The sequence below is a fragment of the Drosophila simulans genome, chromosome 2L, assembly GCF_016746395.2.
Source record: "Drosophila simulans strain w501 chromosome 2L, Prin_Dsim_3.1, whole genome shotgun sequence".
In the NCBI taxonomy this organism is placed as follows: Eukaryota; Metazoa; Arthropoda; class Insecta; order Diptera; family Drosophilidae; genus Drosophila; species Drosophila simulans.
The window spans coordinates 14,536,384-14,551,840 of record NC_052520.2 but is presented as its reverse complement, the minus strand read 5'-3'; the positions used below and the strand labels follow the sequence as shown (position 1 = coordinate 14,551,840).

The window sequence follows — 15,457 nt, the reverse complement described above, 5'->3', positions numbered from 1 at the left end:
GTTTTTAAATTTGGAAAATTTTTTTATTTAGACTGTATTTTAGTAACGTCCGTGTCCTTGCTGGCCATGTCCACCTTGTCCGAATCCTTGCTGGCCATGTCCACCTTGTCCGCCGAATCCTTGCTGGCCCTGTCCGAATCCTTGCTGGCCGTGTCCACCCTGTCCGAATCCTTGCTGGCCGTGTCCACCCTGTCCGAATCCTTGTTGGCCGTGTCCACCCTGTCCGAATCCTTGCTGGCCGTGTCCACCTTGTCCGAATCCTTGCTGACCATGTCCACCTTGGCCGTGTCCACCCTGCTGTCCATAGCCAGCGGCAAAGACCACTGCGATCAAGGCGAAGAAGACAATCTAAAAGAAGAGAAATAAAACGATGTTTCAATTCCGAACCCACCAAAATCCTGTCCAGGAATTTGCAGAACTTACGAAGAATTTCATTTTGGTAGATTGATTGATTGTCGAAAGCGTTCTAACTAAATCTATGTAAATGGCTGGGCTTTTATAGCAGGTGGAAGCCGAATGGAGAGATTGGCACCAAAACAAAGTAATAAAAACAAATTTTTCTTATTTTTTGCTTATTATTTTCTATCGAAATCTATATACCCCAAGCTGTGGTTAATAGATTAAGCGTCTGCGATGAGGTAGCAAAATTCTGGCACTGCATTAACAGCGCTGATTTCTGATCAGGGGTGGAGACCTTTAACCTGATCTTTCTTCTTGTTAATTTGTTTTGCTTATTTTGGAGCTGATTAGCTATGTACCGATTAAAAGCTTTTCAACTGTCACTAAATCATAGTATAAGAATCGGCGAAGACTTTTTAGCGATGCATTTAATTTCACAAACTTAACAGCATTCTTTTAGGCTGAAAAAGGTACAATTGGTTTACAAATTGTAAATGATTTTGAATGTGACCACGCACAGCGAAAATAATATTTAAATAATATTTCATTTAAAAAAAAAAGTATGTAAAGCAATAAACTAATAAGAATAACTGTTTAATGAATACAAATTTTCATAGACGGTACTTGTGGAGCATTTGACAATACCAGATTCTTTGAAAAGTCTGTAGAAGTTTGAAGAAAGCGTGGCCGACCCTATATATACAGAATATATATATTCTTGATCAGTATCACTATCGGTATCTATCTATTCTTTGGTCAATCTGTCTGTACGCCTGTCCGTATGAACTGAATGAGAATGAGACCTCTAAAAAGTTCCAATTCTTTCAGAACGTTGTCGAGCCCACTCTAGAATTTGCATTTATTTCATCTAGTCTTTATATCTAAAAATTTAATTATCTTACTAGTTATATTAGCTAAAAAATTGGTATCCGATAATCGAGGAAAGCGACAATAGCGGTCTAGCTTGTGAAACACTAAAATTCAAAGACATAATACGTATAAAAATTAATCAAAGAATACAAGGATTTCATACTTAATTATCCCTCCTCATTTCGAAAGTCTAATGATAACCCAGAAAAACAAACAAGCCCATTTGTTGCCGTAACACGTTTGTGAAGCGTGAAAACAGAACAAAAATGATTTAAAGTAATCTCAAACAACGTCTTCTTCTAAGTCGCCCTTAGTTTTTCTAAGCAACTGTTGCGGACTTATTAGATTAGCCTCGACTTCCCAGATAAGATTGATGTTGAAGGGTTCCCCCCGTGGAGCATAGGCATTGAAACAGTGCTCAAACATTAAATTCCCAGACGTCTGGAAATTTTGTGGTATTTTTGTTGGGTTAATTGTACTTGATTTTGTCAGAACATTGATAATACTTCGGCGCGTGACGACATGACGAGATTGCAGGAGAGTATAAAAGATCGGAGGCGTCCAAAAATTTTATTCACATTAGCAAGACTAATCGAAGCATCAGCACCATGAAGTTTTTGGTATGTTTTACATATAGACTTCAAAGAAGATCTTTTAAGAACTAAGTTTTAATATTGTTACAGATCCTCTTTATTGCCCTCTTCGCCATGGCCGCTGCCCTACCTCAGTTTGGAATCGAAGAATACGGTGAACAGCAGCAACAGCAGCAAGGAGGATTTGGCGGTGGATTCGGAGGTGGATTCGGTGGTCAGCAGCAGCAGCAGCAAGGATTTAGCGGTGGTTATGGAGGCGATTTCGCTGATCAGCAGCAGCAGCAGCAAGGAGGCTTTGGAGGTGGATTCGGAGGTGGATTCGGTGGTCAGCAGCAGCAACAGCAGGAAGGCTGGTAAAGACCAATTAAGGTTCAGAGCACCGCCTTAACGCAGATACCTCAATAAAATACGACACTTTAATTATAAAAACAATTGGATTTTTTATTTTAACGTGAGAAATCGTTCTCAAAACAAATGTATATTCATTACAAAAAATGTGTTTATATTTTCGGTTCATGGTAAAAATTTATTTTGCATTAAATTCGCATTAATAGAAGCGATGTCAATATGGCGTAGTTTATATTTATTAAATAGTGCCCAGAAACAAATACACTTAACATAAAGGATAAAATGAAAACTTCTCTTTCAGATTTTAAAATGGTTGCCATTTTTACTTAAAACATTGTAAATATAAATAAAAGCCAAAATATAAAAGCCATATTATAAGTGTAAGCCAAATTTTCACAAAAATTTTGTTTTTCTTTGAAATATGTAACGCAACCACAAAGCGGATTCAACATGATTGAAAAACAGATTACAATTTCGAGTATTCTAATCAATGGCCTCCTCCGCAGCCACCCTTTTTTGCTCCTCGATCTTTACCTTGTTCAGATCGACTCCTTCTTTTTTGGCTCCTTGTATCTCGCCTTCCCCCTCCGATCCGTCTAGCTGGTTGGCCTGCCAAACTCCTGTCCACGGCAGAGACATCACCGACATAACCTTGGACAGACTGTTATGGTTTCCCTGGTGTAGATCACTCTCCCCATTTCCTTCCCGTATTCGTCTGTCTCCATCCGGCAGATGCAAATCCTCGCAGCACAGCATGGAAATCAGCAAGTGCTCGGCGAAGAGGGTTCGCCGCAACCTCTGAAATTCGTCCGTATCCTGACACTGCACTTTTTGCTGTGCAATCCACTGAAGTAGAAAATATCGGTCGTCGTACTGTTCAAATGGCTCCCCGGCACTCAAGCCTAACGCCAAGTACTCTGAATTGACTGCCTCCTCTGGAGGATCATTGTTGCCGAGGAGCTGGTGATCGGAGCTCACACGTCCAGTCGACAGCCATTGGGATATATCGAATATCCTTGAATTCGAAGTTGTTTGCAGCTGCGATTGGCGGTGCTGGCGCATGTGATTCCGGGTAAATATTCGGCGTAGTGGCGGTGTGTCGGGCTCTAGGTAATTGGCGTGATCGATGTGGTTGTGCAGGAGATGTTTGGACAAGTGGCGTATGGCCACCAGTTCGACGGCCGACAGTCCGGCGCACATGGGGCAGACCACATATTCATTAGACACCCGATGTTGTACGTACACATGCTCGATAAACCGCTTAGCCGTGAGCCCAAGTAGGCCGCAATGTGGACAAGTGAAGCAATTGGACAGGTGGACCAGCTCTGGGGCTTCGCCGTAAAGCAGCGGAACCAGTTCGTCCGAGTCAGGGAACAATTGCATGGGATGATTGGCGCGATGCTCTTCCGTTTCTATTTGATGATCGTAGCATATGTCACATAGATTATAGTTCACGCAGCGCAAACACCGGAAGCGGCTGCCCTGGAAGATCGTCATTTGACAGCCGTCGCAGCAAATGTGGCGGTGACCCATCCTCGATCCTTGTGCTAACTTCGTTCTTAGCGAATAGACCTAAACTCTGGTCGAAAAAACGGGCAAAAGGGTTCTAAATTTTAACAAATCGAATATATACAATGACATGTTTTTCATAGATGCAATATATTTCCGGTAATGATATAGAATTCTAGATGCAATATATTTCCGGTAATGATATAGAATTCTACTTTTAAAACTATATTTCAAACAAACTTACTCAAGCTTTCTACATATTTCCTTTGCCTCTTTTAAGCAAATGTTCATTTTTGGTACCTTAAGAACAGCAAAAAAAAGTTAAATAAGCCTGCACTGTACTATTTTGTCCGGTGAGCACAGCACAAATAACGATAATGCAATATGTTTTCCAAACTAATATGATACGAAAAATACACCCCCATTTTTGATAAGGAACTAAATCATTTATGATTTCACAGTTGAAAGAAAGATAAATCTGTTGACAGTAGAAGATAACTCAAAGGCTATTTTATTTTTACTCAAATCATACGGAAGCATGGGGGACAAGGCATCTTAGATAGTCGATAAACTGTTATCGGAAGTTAAATTTCCCTTCAGCTGAAAGTTAAGCTTGAATTTTTTAATTATATGTCCAAATGTAATCCAGGTCCAGTGTGTGTATACATAAAATTCAAAACCCAAAAAATCCACAAAAAATTGCCATTTTAGTAGGTATTGCGTTGAACACATCGGTTCTAAATGTGGCTGTTATGCCATTAGTTGTTCTTCTGTCTCTGTCTGGGCTTGAATCTCCATCTCGCTCTCTTCTTTTTAATTTTCCAAGCTTGGTGCGCGGCAGTTGTAATAGAAGTTTTCCGGCAGCATGCACCTCCGCCCTTGCACCACCCCCTTTCGAGAACCATTGTGGTGGATTCAGTACACTCATAAAAATAAGATCTTTAATAAATAATGGATAACAAATAAAATAATTATTCCATGGTTCAGTCCTTTAAAACATTCCGAAACCTTATAAATCATTAGGTCTCAAAACCTGAACCGAATCAAACCCAAAATGACGTGGGAAACTATAAAACTATTCGGAACTTATATTTTAAAATTATTTTTAAAATGCATTAAAGCTAGCATTAAGATGTCAACTTCGGTACTTGGAAATTATTGGAAAATTTTTGGGAGTGCATAGCAGAGCTCCTGTTTTTGCGCTGGTGTTGGTAATTATATTATAGAGTGTGGCGGACGGAACGCAATCTCTTCGCCAGAGTGAGTGTGTGTGTGTGTGTATGTGTGTGTGCGTGGGCAACTTATGTTTACCAAGTGCGAAAGTGGAAACGTGCTGCAAACATGGAGTCCTGCCGCCACTGCCTTCCTTACTCCCACTTCCCCAGTGTTTTACGCTTTATAATAGGATTTGAATACAATGGCATTGTAATGAAATGTGCAGCAAACGATGGTCTGCAGACGGTCGGTCTGTCGGTCTGTAGCAAGTCGAGCTCTGCGGTTGCCTTTGGACTGGGGCAAGTTCTGCGATTGCGATACGGTTCTGCAGCGGTTCTCCGCCGGCTGTCCCTTGGCAAGAACAAGCCAAACAGCTGTTCCGCCTTTGTCTGTTAGTCTGTCTGTCTGCCTGGCCGTGTAATTTGAGTTGGTAATTAAAAGTAAAGCAAAAGGCAAACTGCTGCAACGGCCGCACATCAAGGCACCGCTTCACACGTATGCTCCGTACGCTTTCTAATGCCAAAGCAGTCTTCTAAGTGCTCCACATTGGTTCGAGACTGCTGCTTTAAAAGGTGTCCTGTTTAAGTCGGTCTGAGGAAATAGATCGGATTCTACACAATATCCTGCTGGCTGACGAATCTAAGCAGTGAAAACATAAAAGAAATGTATAAAAAACTAAGAATAAATTGGTCATGCCCACAAGTAAAGCTACAAAGGCGCTGTTTTTTCAACTTCCAAACTTCCGAGCAGCGTCAAAAGGCTTGAAAGCCCTATTTAGTTGCGGACGAAATATGTACTTCTACGAAAATTCAAAGAAGAGGGAAAACCCCATCAATCATGGCCTGTCGACCTTTGTTGATTAGTTTATCAATTAAACGTAATTGAAATTTTATTTTCATTAGCCTTGCAAAGGGTGTCGTTAAACCCGCTTCAATTGTGCTAATTAATGGCAAGCCTGTCTGAGAAGCTTCACCGAAATCTCGCAGCCATAAGCGATGATTTGGAAAATCAGAGGCCCTGATGAAAATTAGAAGGCATTGCTCGTTAGAATTGGTAGGTGGAAAACGAAAGATGGATACTTCTAATTGCGCTACGATTTTCCTTTTGTCGGAAGCTGTCAATGAAAATTCGTTCCTTGGCCTCTTTTATTTATGTTAATTCGTTTGCCGTGCTTTGCTCGATTTCAGATTTTTTTTTTTTTTTTGCTCCCCCCAGCGTGACGATATGCTCAATTGCTTTTGTAATCAATCAAAGTCAAAAGCGCAAAATGTTACTTACATACACGTATTGGGGGAGGCGTTAAAGGAGCATGTCCTGATGGGTTCGGGGGCGCGGATGGGTTGCAAAGTGCAGCCAGGATGCTCGGGGCGGAAACTGGATTGTCATGTGTGCTCGCGGGTCTCCCGATGCTAGATACTCAATGCTGGATGCTCGATGCTCTTTGCTCGTATTTTGTGTTGGTGTTTGACGTGACACTTGAGCGACACTTGAAGCCCGATAATTGATATTGTGCAGCCTGGAGTTGGGTGTACGGATGGGGCAACGGATGGGACTACGGATGCGTCTCCGGATGTGGGGGGCGTGGCAAAGTGCCGGTGTGCGACAGTTTCGGATTCTTGTAATTGTCGCTGACACATTTTCGTGGTTTAGTTGCGGGTGGATGTCCGTCAATCACCGGCTAAGTCCTATGTTCATTCATAAGAAAAGGCTGTATTTACATTTCTATGAATTTTATCTAAATAGGACTATATTCAAAAAGACGTCTTGAAATAATATTCGTTATCACATAAAGTCTAATGCATATAAATCAGAACCCTTAGGACCTAAGTTTGCTTAAATTTGAGGACTTTGCAGACTATCCGTTAAATCTGGTCAATGTGCCAACTGCCGCACACTTAGTGTCAACTTCAGGAACAGGGAACTCCTGCCCGCAGAAGGCCACCAGATAATTGTTAACCATTAAGTCGCACCGCAAATCAAGTGCAGCAATTGCAACTGGACTGCAATTCATTTGCGGCATGGATCATTAAAGGGTGCAGGGTCCGAGAACTTTGGACCGGAGACAAACCGCATGCAAAGTTGCCAACGTGGCCGAAACAGACGTCACCGCCGGAACCACTCCGGTCCAAAACAAACCGAGCTCCATCCCCCCGGGGCCATCGAAAATGCTTCAGCTGGAAAGTTTGTGAGCATAAAGAGTTTTCAGCCAAGTGATGGATGGAGTGGATGAGCTGCTGGCAGGGTAATGGGCACAAAAAGGATTGCAGAATGGTTTCACGCTGCTTTCAGATCCATTAAGCATTCCATGCCAATACGGCGATGGCAATAACGAGAAGGGGAAAAGGGGACGATGAGGATGACGAGTGGCACAGCGCTTTGAACTTTGACTGAGGAAAATAATGACACGCGTCGCAACTATTTCGCATTTCGAATATTTAATCTACATAATTTAGATAACATTATTCGTCATTAGTGTCAGAAATCATGGCACATCTAGCGAAATCCTTTTAATGTCAAATACACCAGGACCTCCTTCATACCGAACCCTTCTCGACGACAAGTGATAAGTCGATTCAGTTAATAATGTCAGACCTTCAAATGAGCAGATATCAGAGTTGACATCTATTAGACGACTGCGAGACACTTTTCAGCCAGCCTGCCAGACCGCTCGCATTAATATTAATTTATCAGCAAAGCACATTATTTATGAAATTTTATCATTTTCGGTAATTAAGATGCGCCAACGGGGTCTATGACATTTTAATTAAAGCCAACCCGAAAGCCGCAGTCGTAGGGAGTCGCCGCCGTGGACAAAAAAAGCAGATAAACGCCCCCGTCGATGTGCCTCTTGAAATTATTATCATCACACCCACGATGGCAAACAAGGGTAAAAAAAAGAGCAAGTAAAGAAAGCAAAAGTTTGTCGACAATCCCGACGCACTTTTATGGCACGGCTTTTGGCTGCGAATGAAAATGAAGATACGGGAAAGTCCCGACCCGACACCAAACTGGGTGTCGGAGTCATGAGTGTGTAACACTTAGGGATGGCATAGAAAGAACTATTCAGTTCAGGGAATTTCGATTTATACAAGCCAGGATATCGGAAAAAAATATCATATAAAATGCATCTCAATCCTATTTCGCAGATGAATGCAGAATCTGAGGTTTTTGATTGACATACTCCTACTCATTGTGTTAGGGCTCAACTTAAAATAAATAAGTTAAAGTTCTTCGTTTAACAGAAGTGTGAATTTAACGATGTATTTATTTCTTCGAGCTTATGCTGTTTTGAAGATATCCGTTTCCTTGAGTATTTTTTTAAGATTCCATCTCTACCGTAAAAACTTGGCCGTATGTGAGAGCGTACTTTTCTGCTTAAAGTATGATTGCAAGTGTGAAAATATATATGCTAAACGTGCCCGAACGCCCCGCTTCGTCTTCTCCGTTGCGCTTCATGCGTTTTTGTTTTATGACGCGGCGACGTGCTCGGAAAATGAAAAGCACTTGACGCGCCAAAGTGCTGAACTTGGCGGTCCTCCACTGGCGCTCCGCTCCGTCCGTATGTGAATCCGTCCGTCCGCCGGTTCATCAGGCCCCAAACCACCCGACCCACAGTTGGTCCGCACATGCTAAATCGTAAAATGCTCCATTCTTTCATTTTTGCTTTTTTTTCTTTACTGTTAAAGTTTTTATACTCTTTTTGGGGGTATGGTACACACGGCCAAAGGGACGGCCAATAATTGAGACAAGTCAAAAAATGTATTTAATAAACCTCAAATATTTAAGTATATTTTAATTGTTTGAAAGCATAAAGCTCAAAGATAGCCTAATCTATATCAAAATAGTATTTATAAGACTTACTTGTTAATGGTACGAAAGCTAAAAATTAAACGCAATGGATAAGGGTTAAGTCACAACTTGAACTTCTCCCAAGACCCTATGAGGACAATTTTTGGGGTAGAGTATCTCTAAAGCATTTAGAGGAAGTGAAATCAGTTTCCACTTTTTCTCGGTGCCTTATTTTTTATGCGACGTGCGCTCGCCTGTAAATGGGTTTCTCCTTGGCTTCCATTACTTCTATTCCATTCTCATTTGTTCGAACAATTTAAGAAATTGTCGCCCTGTCTTGGAACAGCTTCCTGGCCACTCCTCCTCGCATAAAAAACACTATGCATGTGCGAAGTTTATAGTAAATAAAGTATGATTGTCTATTGTCAATGCTCGTTGCTTTTGTGGTTTATAAAAATTCAACACTCTATTTGCTGCTTTTTCCTGCACTCGCTCACTCTCAGTTAATTTCATTTGATTTATATGGACTGTGCAAATGGAAATTGGAATGAGAAAGCGGATGAGCTTGGATTTGAAGTTGGGGTTAAGCCGTGTTCTGGTAATCGCTCTTGTTGATGACGCCGATTCTGGATGCTATTGTGGTCAATAAATTACCAGCTGTGCAGAAAAGCCTTTTACGCTTTTGTTCCTTTTCACACATTTGAAGTGCACTTTATGCTTTTTGCATGCACAATTCGCAATTAATTAAAACAATTATGTAGGCAGCGACACGACAAGAACAACAACAACAGCAGGAACAGGAAAAAGGCAAACAAGAGGGCAGTGATGAAAAAAAATTAAAAATCCAACAAGATATACGAACATTTTCTGCGGTAAAATGTCATGTCGCCTGTCAACCACACATTCCCAGTTCGAGTATTATGCAATTAAAAAAATGAAAGAGCTGGTCCGCTGAAATTGCCAAACCACGTCAGCAGACAGTTCTTACCTTGCTTCTTGAGTCAAAATTTAATCGAAAATGGAGGAAATTAAGCAAAAAGTTAAATATTTTTCGATACGATTGTGTAAACTATGATATGTTCCTGTACTTCATGACCATATCGATATCGCTAGTGTTGATCATGGAAAACAATGGAACCCCATTAATGTCCTTATTGGATGGCACATTTCTGGAGGCTTACAATCGTTCGACAGAGAGCCCTGAAGGCGGACTTACTGCCCATCCGTGGAGAAGTGCTGATTCTGGGAAAATCTCTTTTAGAGAACGTACTAGATTTAGTAAAATGTTAAATCGAAACCGTCGAAAGGTAATACGTCGAACGATTCCCGAAGATGAGGAGAGAAGAATTGAGAGATTGTGGGATCCCCTTCTTAATCAAAGCTACGACTTTTCTACCTTTGAGGAATATAATACGACTGCTAAGGCATTTCCCACTATGCCAAGTGAAAAGTTTGATTTGGAAGATGCTGCACGTATTTATACGAATATTTCAGAGCAAGAACCAGGTGAGAATTCAACTCACCTCTTTAATGATGAAGATTATTCATGGAGTCCAGTCAATACCGAAATGAGTTATGGTTACGAAAACCAAACATATGAAAACGGAATCGAAGGAAGCAACTCCCAAAATCCAAATGTCTCAACTGAATTCCCCCTAGTTGATGAGTATCCCATCTATAATCAAAGCTCAACCTGCATAAATTACAGCTCCCCAGAGTATCAAAATCAAACTGTCTATGATTATAATTTTACAGTACCTTGCCTTGTACCAGATGTTAATGGTAGCACAAGTTCTGTAAAAAACCAAAAATTGTTTGGCCAGAACTTTAGAACTGAAATGATGAGCCGGAAAGGTCCATTTAAAGTGTACCTATACATGAACCGCAATCCAGTTTATGGACAAGAGTATTCAGTTTTCACAACTATGCCGAGCCTGGGAAAGAAAAACTTTGCTGTCAACCTGACTCTTGATACCGATGATTACTTAATTGATGAGATATATACGGATTGGAAATACACCAAGAATCTGCGAAAGTTAATGCGAAAATGGGGCATAAGAAGTAAGCGAATCGCATACAATCGTTGTTATTTCCATCGATGTACGGCTCGATTCTACAATACGAAACATAAATACATTATTGCTAAAGTAAGTCCTTTGAACGACAGACGAAAGCTATTGGCACTTGTGCGTTTCAAAATTAAAGTACGCAAACCACCAAATGTATACTGCCTACCAGCTTTGGAGTTAGAATTTTGCAAAAATCCGGAAAAGCCAGTATATTTCTCCCCCATCGGTCATCTAGAATTTTTTGCATCAATTAGTGACGCATGCTCCACCGTGGAGTATGATACAATCACATGGCAATTATGTGATATCACAGAGAAAAGTAAGTTTTATATTATGTATTCTATTCATTTTTTTTTTAATATCGATGGTAAAACAATTGGATAAATTTTGATATATTCTAACCGCAGAAATTATTGCTCGCATAAAAAATTCCACAGGACTGGTGGTAAAGCTACTGCCCTACAAGGTGCATATCCTAACCGAACCGGATAGGCGGAAAGTCTTTTTGTTGCGAGGTAAAGCTGTGATAAACGGCGTAACTACGGTAGCTCGTGTGAGTGGACCAAGTCTAGAAGAAATGTATAACCCCTCAGGGTTTCAACTTTATTTCAGTGCTATATGAAGTACTCCCCGCCCCCAATCGAACCCCTTATCAAAGGCAATGAGCGACGTCTGGTCGATGTCAGAAAACCCATTTTTATCGACGGGTCCAGCTCCAAAGACAGGTTGAAAATAAGGGAATCTACAAACTCTAAGCGCTTCTTGTGGTCTTGTGTCAGTTTAGACGATCCATTAAACAATTATTGCAAAAAGTATATGTCCAAGAGTGAGTATGATGAACAACACTAGATTTGTAATAGCGGCGACATTGAAAAGTGCGTTGGAAATACTATTAACAGATATTAAAGTGTTAAGTAAAATATAACTAGCTAAATGCGTTAGGTTTTTTAACTCCTCTATTATCTTGATAAAAATGCAATATTTTACTCTGTCAAATAGGATTCACGTACATAAATAAGCATTTATATTCTTTAGGGTATATCAAAAGTTTTTTTTATAGGCCCCAAGTTGAGATTACCCCCATATGCTCTTAAGGAGGATGCCGTTTACGACTTCAGTTTGACGGTTATCTCACGCACCGATCCGCGGAATCGAATGATCGCAACCCAAACAGTAAAGGGCGTCGCCAAAACATCTTTCACGCCCCAAATCCTTTGCCGTCGAAATTGCGATCTAGGTGTTTATGCGCCGTTGGACAGCATACACCTGATCTCGAAATGCGATGACTGTCCGGGTATGGTGAAACGGTATCAGTGGTGGTTGTTGGACACAGAATCACAGCCCACTCTGGAATCCTCTGAAAAATATCTGATTCTCCACACTGAAGAGCCCCTTGTTCAGATCCGTCTAAGAGTGTGGGTAAAGGGCCAACGGTGGGCAGATGCGTACTACACGCTGCGCCGGAACAATGGCCCTCAAAATGGTAGTTGCACAATAAAACCTTTTTTGGGCGTCGAGGGCTTCACATTGTTCGATATCGATTGCGCCGGATTTGAGTCGCCTTTCCCGCCAATAACCTATCGCTATATGGTGTCATATGCAGTTGTGGCCTCTAATGTGCCATACTCAAGGATTGTGCTCACCTTACCCGCTTCAGAGACTATCCATATTTCGATATGTGATGCCATTGACATGTGCGTCGAAAGAAATGTAGAACTGAAAGTATTGGCGATAGATAAAAGCATGCTAACGGGGCTACAAGAAGTAATGAAATATTTGCCAAATTTCTTTAAGCGAGGTCATTGGAATAGGGCCTATATAATGGGGATAGCTGCCACCACTTTTATAGATACGTCACTCGATGGAGATGAATTCTACTCGTATCTGACTGGCTTAGTCGCCTCAACGGGCTCGCAGATGGAGCAGATAACCACACTGAGCTCTCACATGCTGATAAGGCTGCATCCAGTCGATTTTCGTGGAGCCACCGTCATGGCAGAAATGTTTAGCCACTTGGGCGACAGCTTCTCGGCGATCGTTCAGGAGCACGAATGGCTTCATCGGGAGGGCTACTATTCGTTGTCGGCCATGCATATGTTCTTTATGTCCATTTTAGGGGAAAAAACCGAAAGCCATTCAAACGCCATGTGCAGTCTACATAATCCCGCGTGCATGAATTTACAGAGAATCGATTTGGAGAAGCCGTTCGTCATTAAGTTTGATCCACTCATTTTGGTGCGCATCAATAGCTGGCTGATGAGTACATGGTTCCTCTACAGGTGCATTTACTTCCTCGGCGTCATAGCCACTCAAAGACATCATCCGTATGATGACGCATTAACAATTCATCAGAGCGGCATTGCGTATCAGGTAATTCGAAAAATTAATAATCTAATGCATCATAAAAAGTGTGATATCACAAGATATATATTATAATTATTATTTTATATTTGCGAACTATATATTTAAGAATACGAAACGCCGTTTTCACGTTGCTTATTGATACAATATTTTATTGATAACATTTTCTGCATTTTTTGCATGTTTACAACCAGATTAATGTGACTGAGGTGACACAGAACACCAAGGACATGCAGGTGAAGACAATCGACAAAATACACGTTATCAAATTATCGGCAAAGCTGCTCCATGAACTGCAACGCAGACTGAACCATAGCTCTATTCTGCTACAGATCATCTCGCAGCAGAACTTCCACAACATCTACTGGTGGTATCCAGATCCATTCCCCTCGAAGACCAGTGTGCTTATCGTTCACGCCTACAGTCCCGTTAAATTTTTTAGATCCGCCAAGGAGTTCCAGCTGACTAATCCTTTAGTATACAAGACGAATATCACGCATTTGAACGACGAGTCCTTCAATCAGTACATGACCAACAATAGTATCCAGAATAGTACGGAAGTCCACATTTACAGTGTGATGCTAAACCACAAGGCCATGTTGGCAGTGCGAATCGTGAATTGTTCGCAGCTAATGTACATTAAGATGCGATTGCACAGATGGCCAACGCTCGGTCAGATAAGGCAGCACGCTTGTCGGATAACCCCTGATATGCAGGGTAAACGCATTTGGATAGCCAACTCCTGTGAACGGAGCCCGGCATACGTGGCCATACACAAGCCGGGTGAAATTCGATATAAAAGCGCAAAAGATCGGTTAAGTCCGCGTGGAAGGAAGAAGGGGAACAAGACGGGTGGCTCGGAGACACCAGAGGTGAGAAAATATGCGGACTACATTGACTATGATAATGAGGATGTAGTGGACGAGATAGAACGCCTGAACTACTCGATACTTTTGGAAATATACCAGTGCAACATCTGGAAGAACCGTTCATTGGATCCCGGCTGGAGCGAGGAACATTGCACCACCTCCTTTGAGCACAGTCGCGGGTCATCTGTTCAGTGCACCTGCTATACCTTAGGAGCCCTATCCTCTCGTATTTTTCCGATTTCAACGGAATTGTTTGTCGAGCACATACCCGTACCCATATTTACGTTCAATATGATCCTAATTATTTTTTTCGCTCTGCTTTTTCTGCTGCTCGTCTTCAAGTTTCTCTTGCACCTCAACATTGTTTCCGCCTATCTGAAAAATCCGGAATTTCGATTGCAGTGCGATGCGTCGTCAGTGGGAAAGTCGGATCAATCGTTTATTGGTGGCTCGGAGATTCTACTCGTGATTGTGACTGGTGGTCAGGAGTTCGCCGGAACTACATCAAACGTAAAGTTTTACCTTAAGTCGCCGCATCGTCAGCAAACATCGTACCAAATCACTCAGGATCCCGGACATCCGAAATTGCTCAGGAACAGCACCATTAAGATAACGGTTCCCCGTGGACACATCTATATACCAACCCGTTTGGCATTGCGTCTCGTTCCCAATGGTCGGTATCCATCGTGGTACTGTCGCTCCATAACAGTGGTGGATCTAAAGCTCAAAGTTCAGCAGCTGTTTCTCGTTGAGAGCTGGATTGACCGGAGTCACATTCACTTTATGCGATCCAAGTACTTCACATATGGCAACTATCGTAGATATCCGAAGTACACGTGGTGCAAGCGGTTCCGGAGTCGAGCAGAGCAGCTTTATTTCAGTTGGTATTTGATCAATGCAATAACCGGACCCTCGCAAAGTAAGGTTGGGGGCATCATCATGAATCAGTTCGAACGCACTTGCGTGTGGATCTGCAAAACTGCTATCACATTGGCGTTTGTAACCTTGTACTTCGGAAAGCACACGGTATTTTCCATTCAGGAAGAGACCAGGCAAAATATTGATAATTCCCTCCAAGTTCACTTGGTGGTTATGCTGGGATTTTTCGCTTTTCTAATTGGTTTAAGTGTTCATGTGTTATTCGAAGTCGTCATTTTACGTTGGTTATGGCCACACACATAGTAAGAAAGCAAGTACTTTATTAAATGTTCATATTAATAAATAAACCAAATGAAACATATTGTATATTATTGGGCATTCACACAGTCGGGGAACAATGAACTAATTTTAAATGTTGTATATATTTTTAAATATCTATCAAAAGCGCCTCTATCAGTTTTAAAACTATATATTTTCTGTTCGATTTCTATACTTACATTTTAAGTATAACGTGTGAAGCACTTGATGGCAATTTTGAAATTTAAATAATTCAAAT

General features: G+C 41.4%; 4 protein-coding genes across 7 annotated transcripts; 2 read left to right on the top strand and 2 right to left on the bottom strand.

The window, feature by feature from the left end:
* Window position 1: 1 nt before the first annotated feature.
* On the bottom strand, window positions 2–531 carry LOC6732356 (antifungal protein). 3 transcript variants are annotated; one of them, XM_044923206.1, is made up of 3 exons: window positions 424–531; window positions 219–348; window positions 2–104 (listed from the first exon to the last, which is right to left on the bottom strand). In XM_044923206.1, exons 1-3 carry the CDS (start codon window positions 433–435, stop codon window positions 40–42), a joined length of 207 nt encoding a protein of 68 aa, XP_044779141.1. In that variant the 5' UTR covers window positions 436–531; the 3' UTR covers window positions 2–39. The 3 variants fall into 3 exon arrangements, with proteins under 3 accessions (XP_044779141.1, XP_039151569.1, XP_016025006.1); XM_039295635.2 differs by having other exon boundaries at window positions 249–348; XM_016180152.3 differs by having other exon boundaries at window positions 2–348; window positions 424–530.
* A 1,108-nt stretch (window positions 532–1,639) lies between these two features.
* Window positions 1,640–2,291, top strand: LOC6732355 (heterogeneous nuclear ribonucleoprotein A1). Its single transcript, XM_002079440.4, has 2 exons — window positions 1,640–1,889; window positions 1,953–2,291. The coding sequence occupies exons 1-2, from the start codon at window positions 1,878–1,880 to the stop codon at window positions 2,217–2,219; spliced, it is 279 nt and encodes a 92-aa protein (XP_002079476.1). The 5' UTR covers window positions 1,640–1,877; the 3' UTR covers window positions 2,220–2,291.
* On the bottom strand, window positions 2,105–3,979 carry LOC6732354. The gene is made up of 2 exons (XM_002079439.4): window positions 3,964–3,979; window positions 2,105–3,789 (listed from the first exon to the last, which is right to left on the bottom strand). The coding sequence occupies exon 2, from the start codon at window positions 3,741–3,743 to the stop codon at window positions 2,694–2,696; it is 1,050 nt and encodes a 349-aa protein (XP_002079475.1). The 5' UTR covers window positions 3,744–3,789; window positions 3,964–3,979; the 3' UTR covers window positions 2,105–2,693.
* A 5,734-nt stretch (window positions 3,980–9,713) lies between these two features.
* LOC6732352 lies at window positions 9,714–15,239 on the top strand. 2 transcript variants are annotated; one of them, XM_016178271.3, is made up of 5 exons: window positions 9,714–11,111; window positions 11,230–11,345; window positions 11,405–11,618; window positions 11,853–13,162; window positions 13,348–15,239. In XM_016178271.3, the coding sequence occupies exons 1-5, from the start codon at window positions 9,800–9,802 to the stop codon at window positions 15,202–15,204; spliced, it is 4,809 nt and encodes a 1,602-aa protein (XP_016025005.1). In that variant the 5' UTR covers window positions 9,714–9,799; the 3' UTR covers window positions 15,205–15,239. The 2 variants fall into 2 exon arrangements, with proteins under 2 accessions (XP_016025005.1, XP_016025004.1); XM_016178270.3 differs by having other exon boundaries at window positions 11,200–11,345; window positions 13,348–15,238.
* Window positions 15,240–15,457: the final 218 nt, after the last annotated feature.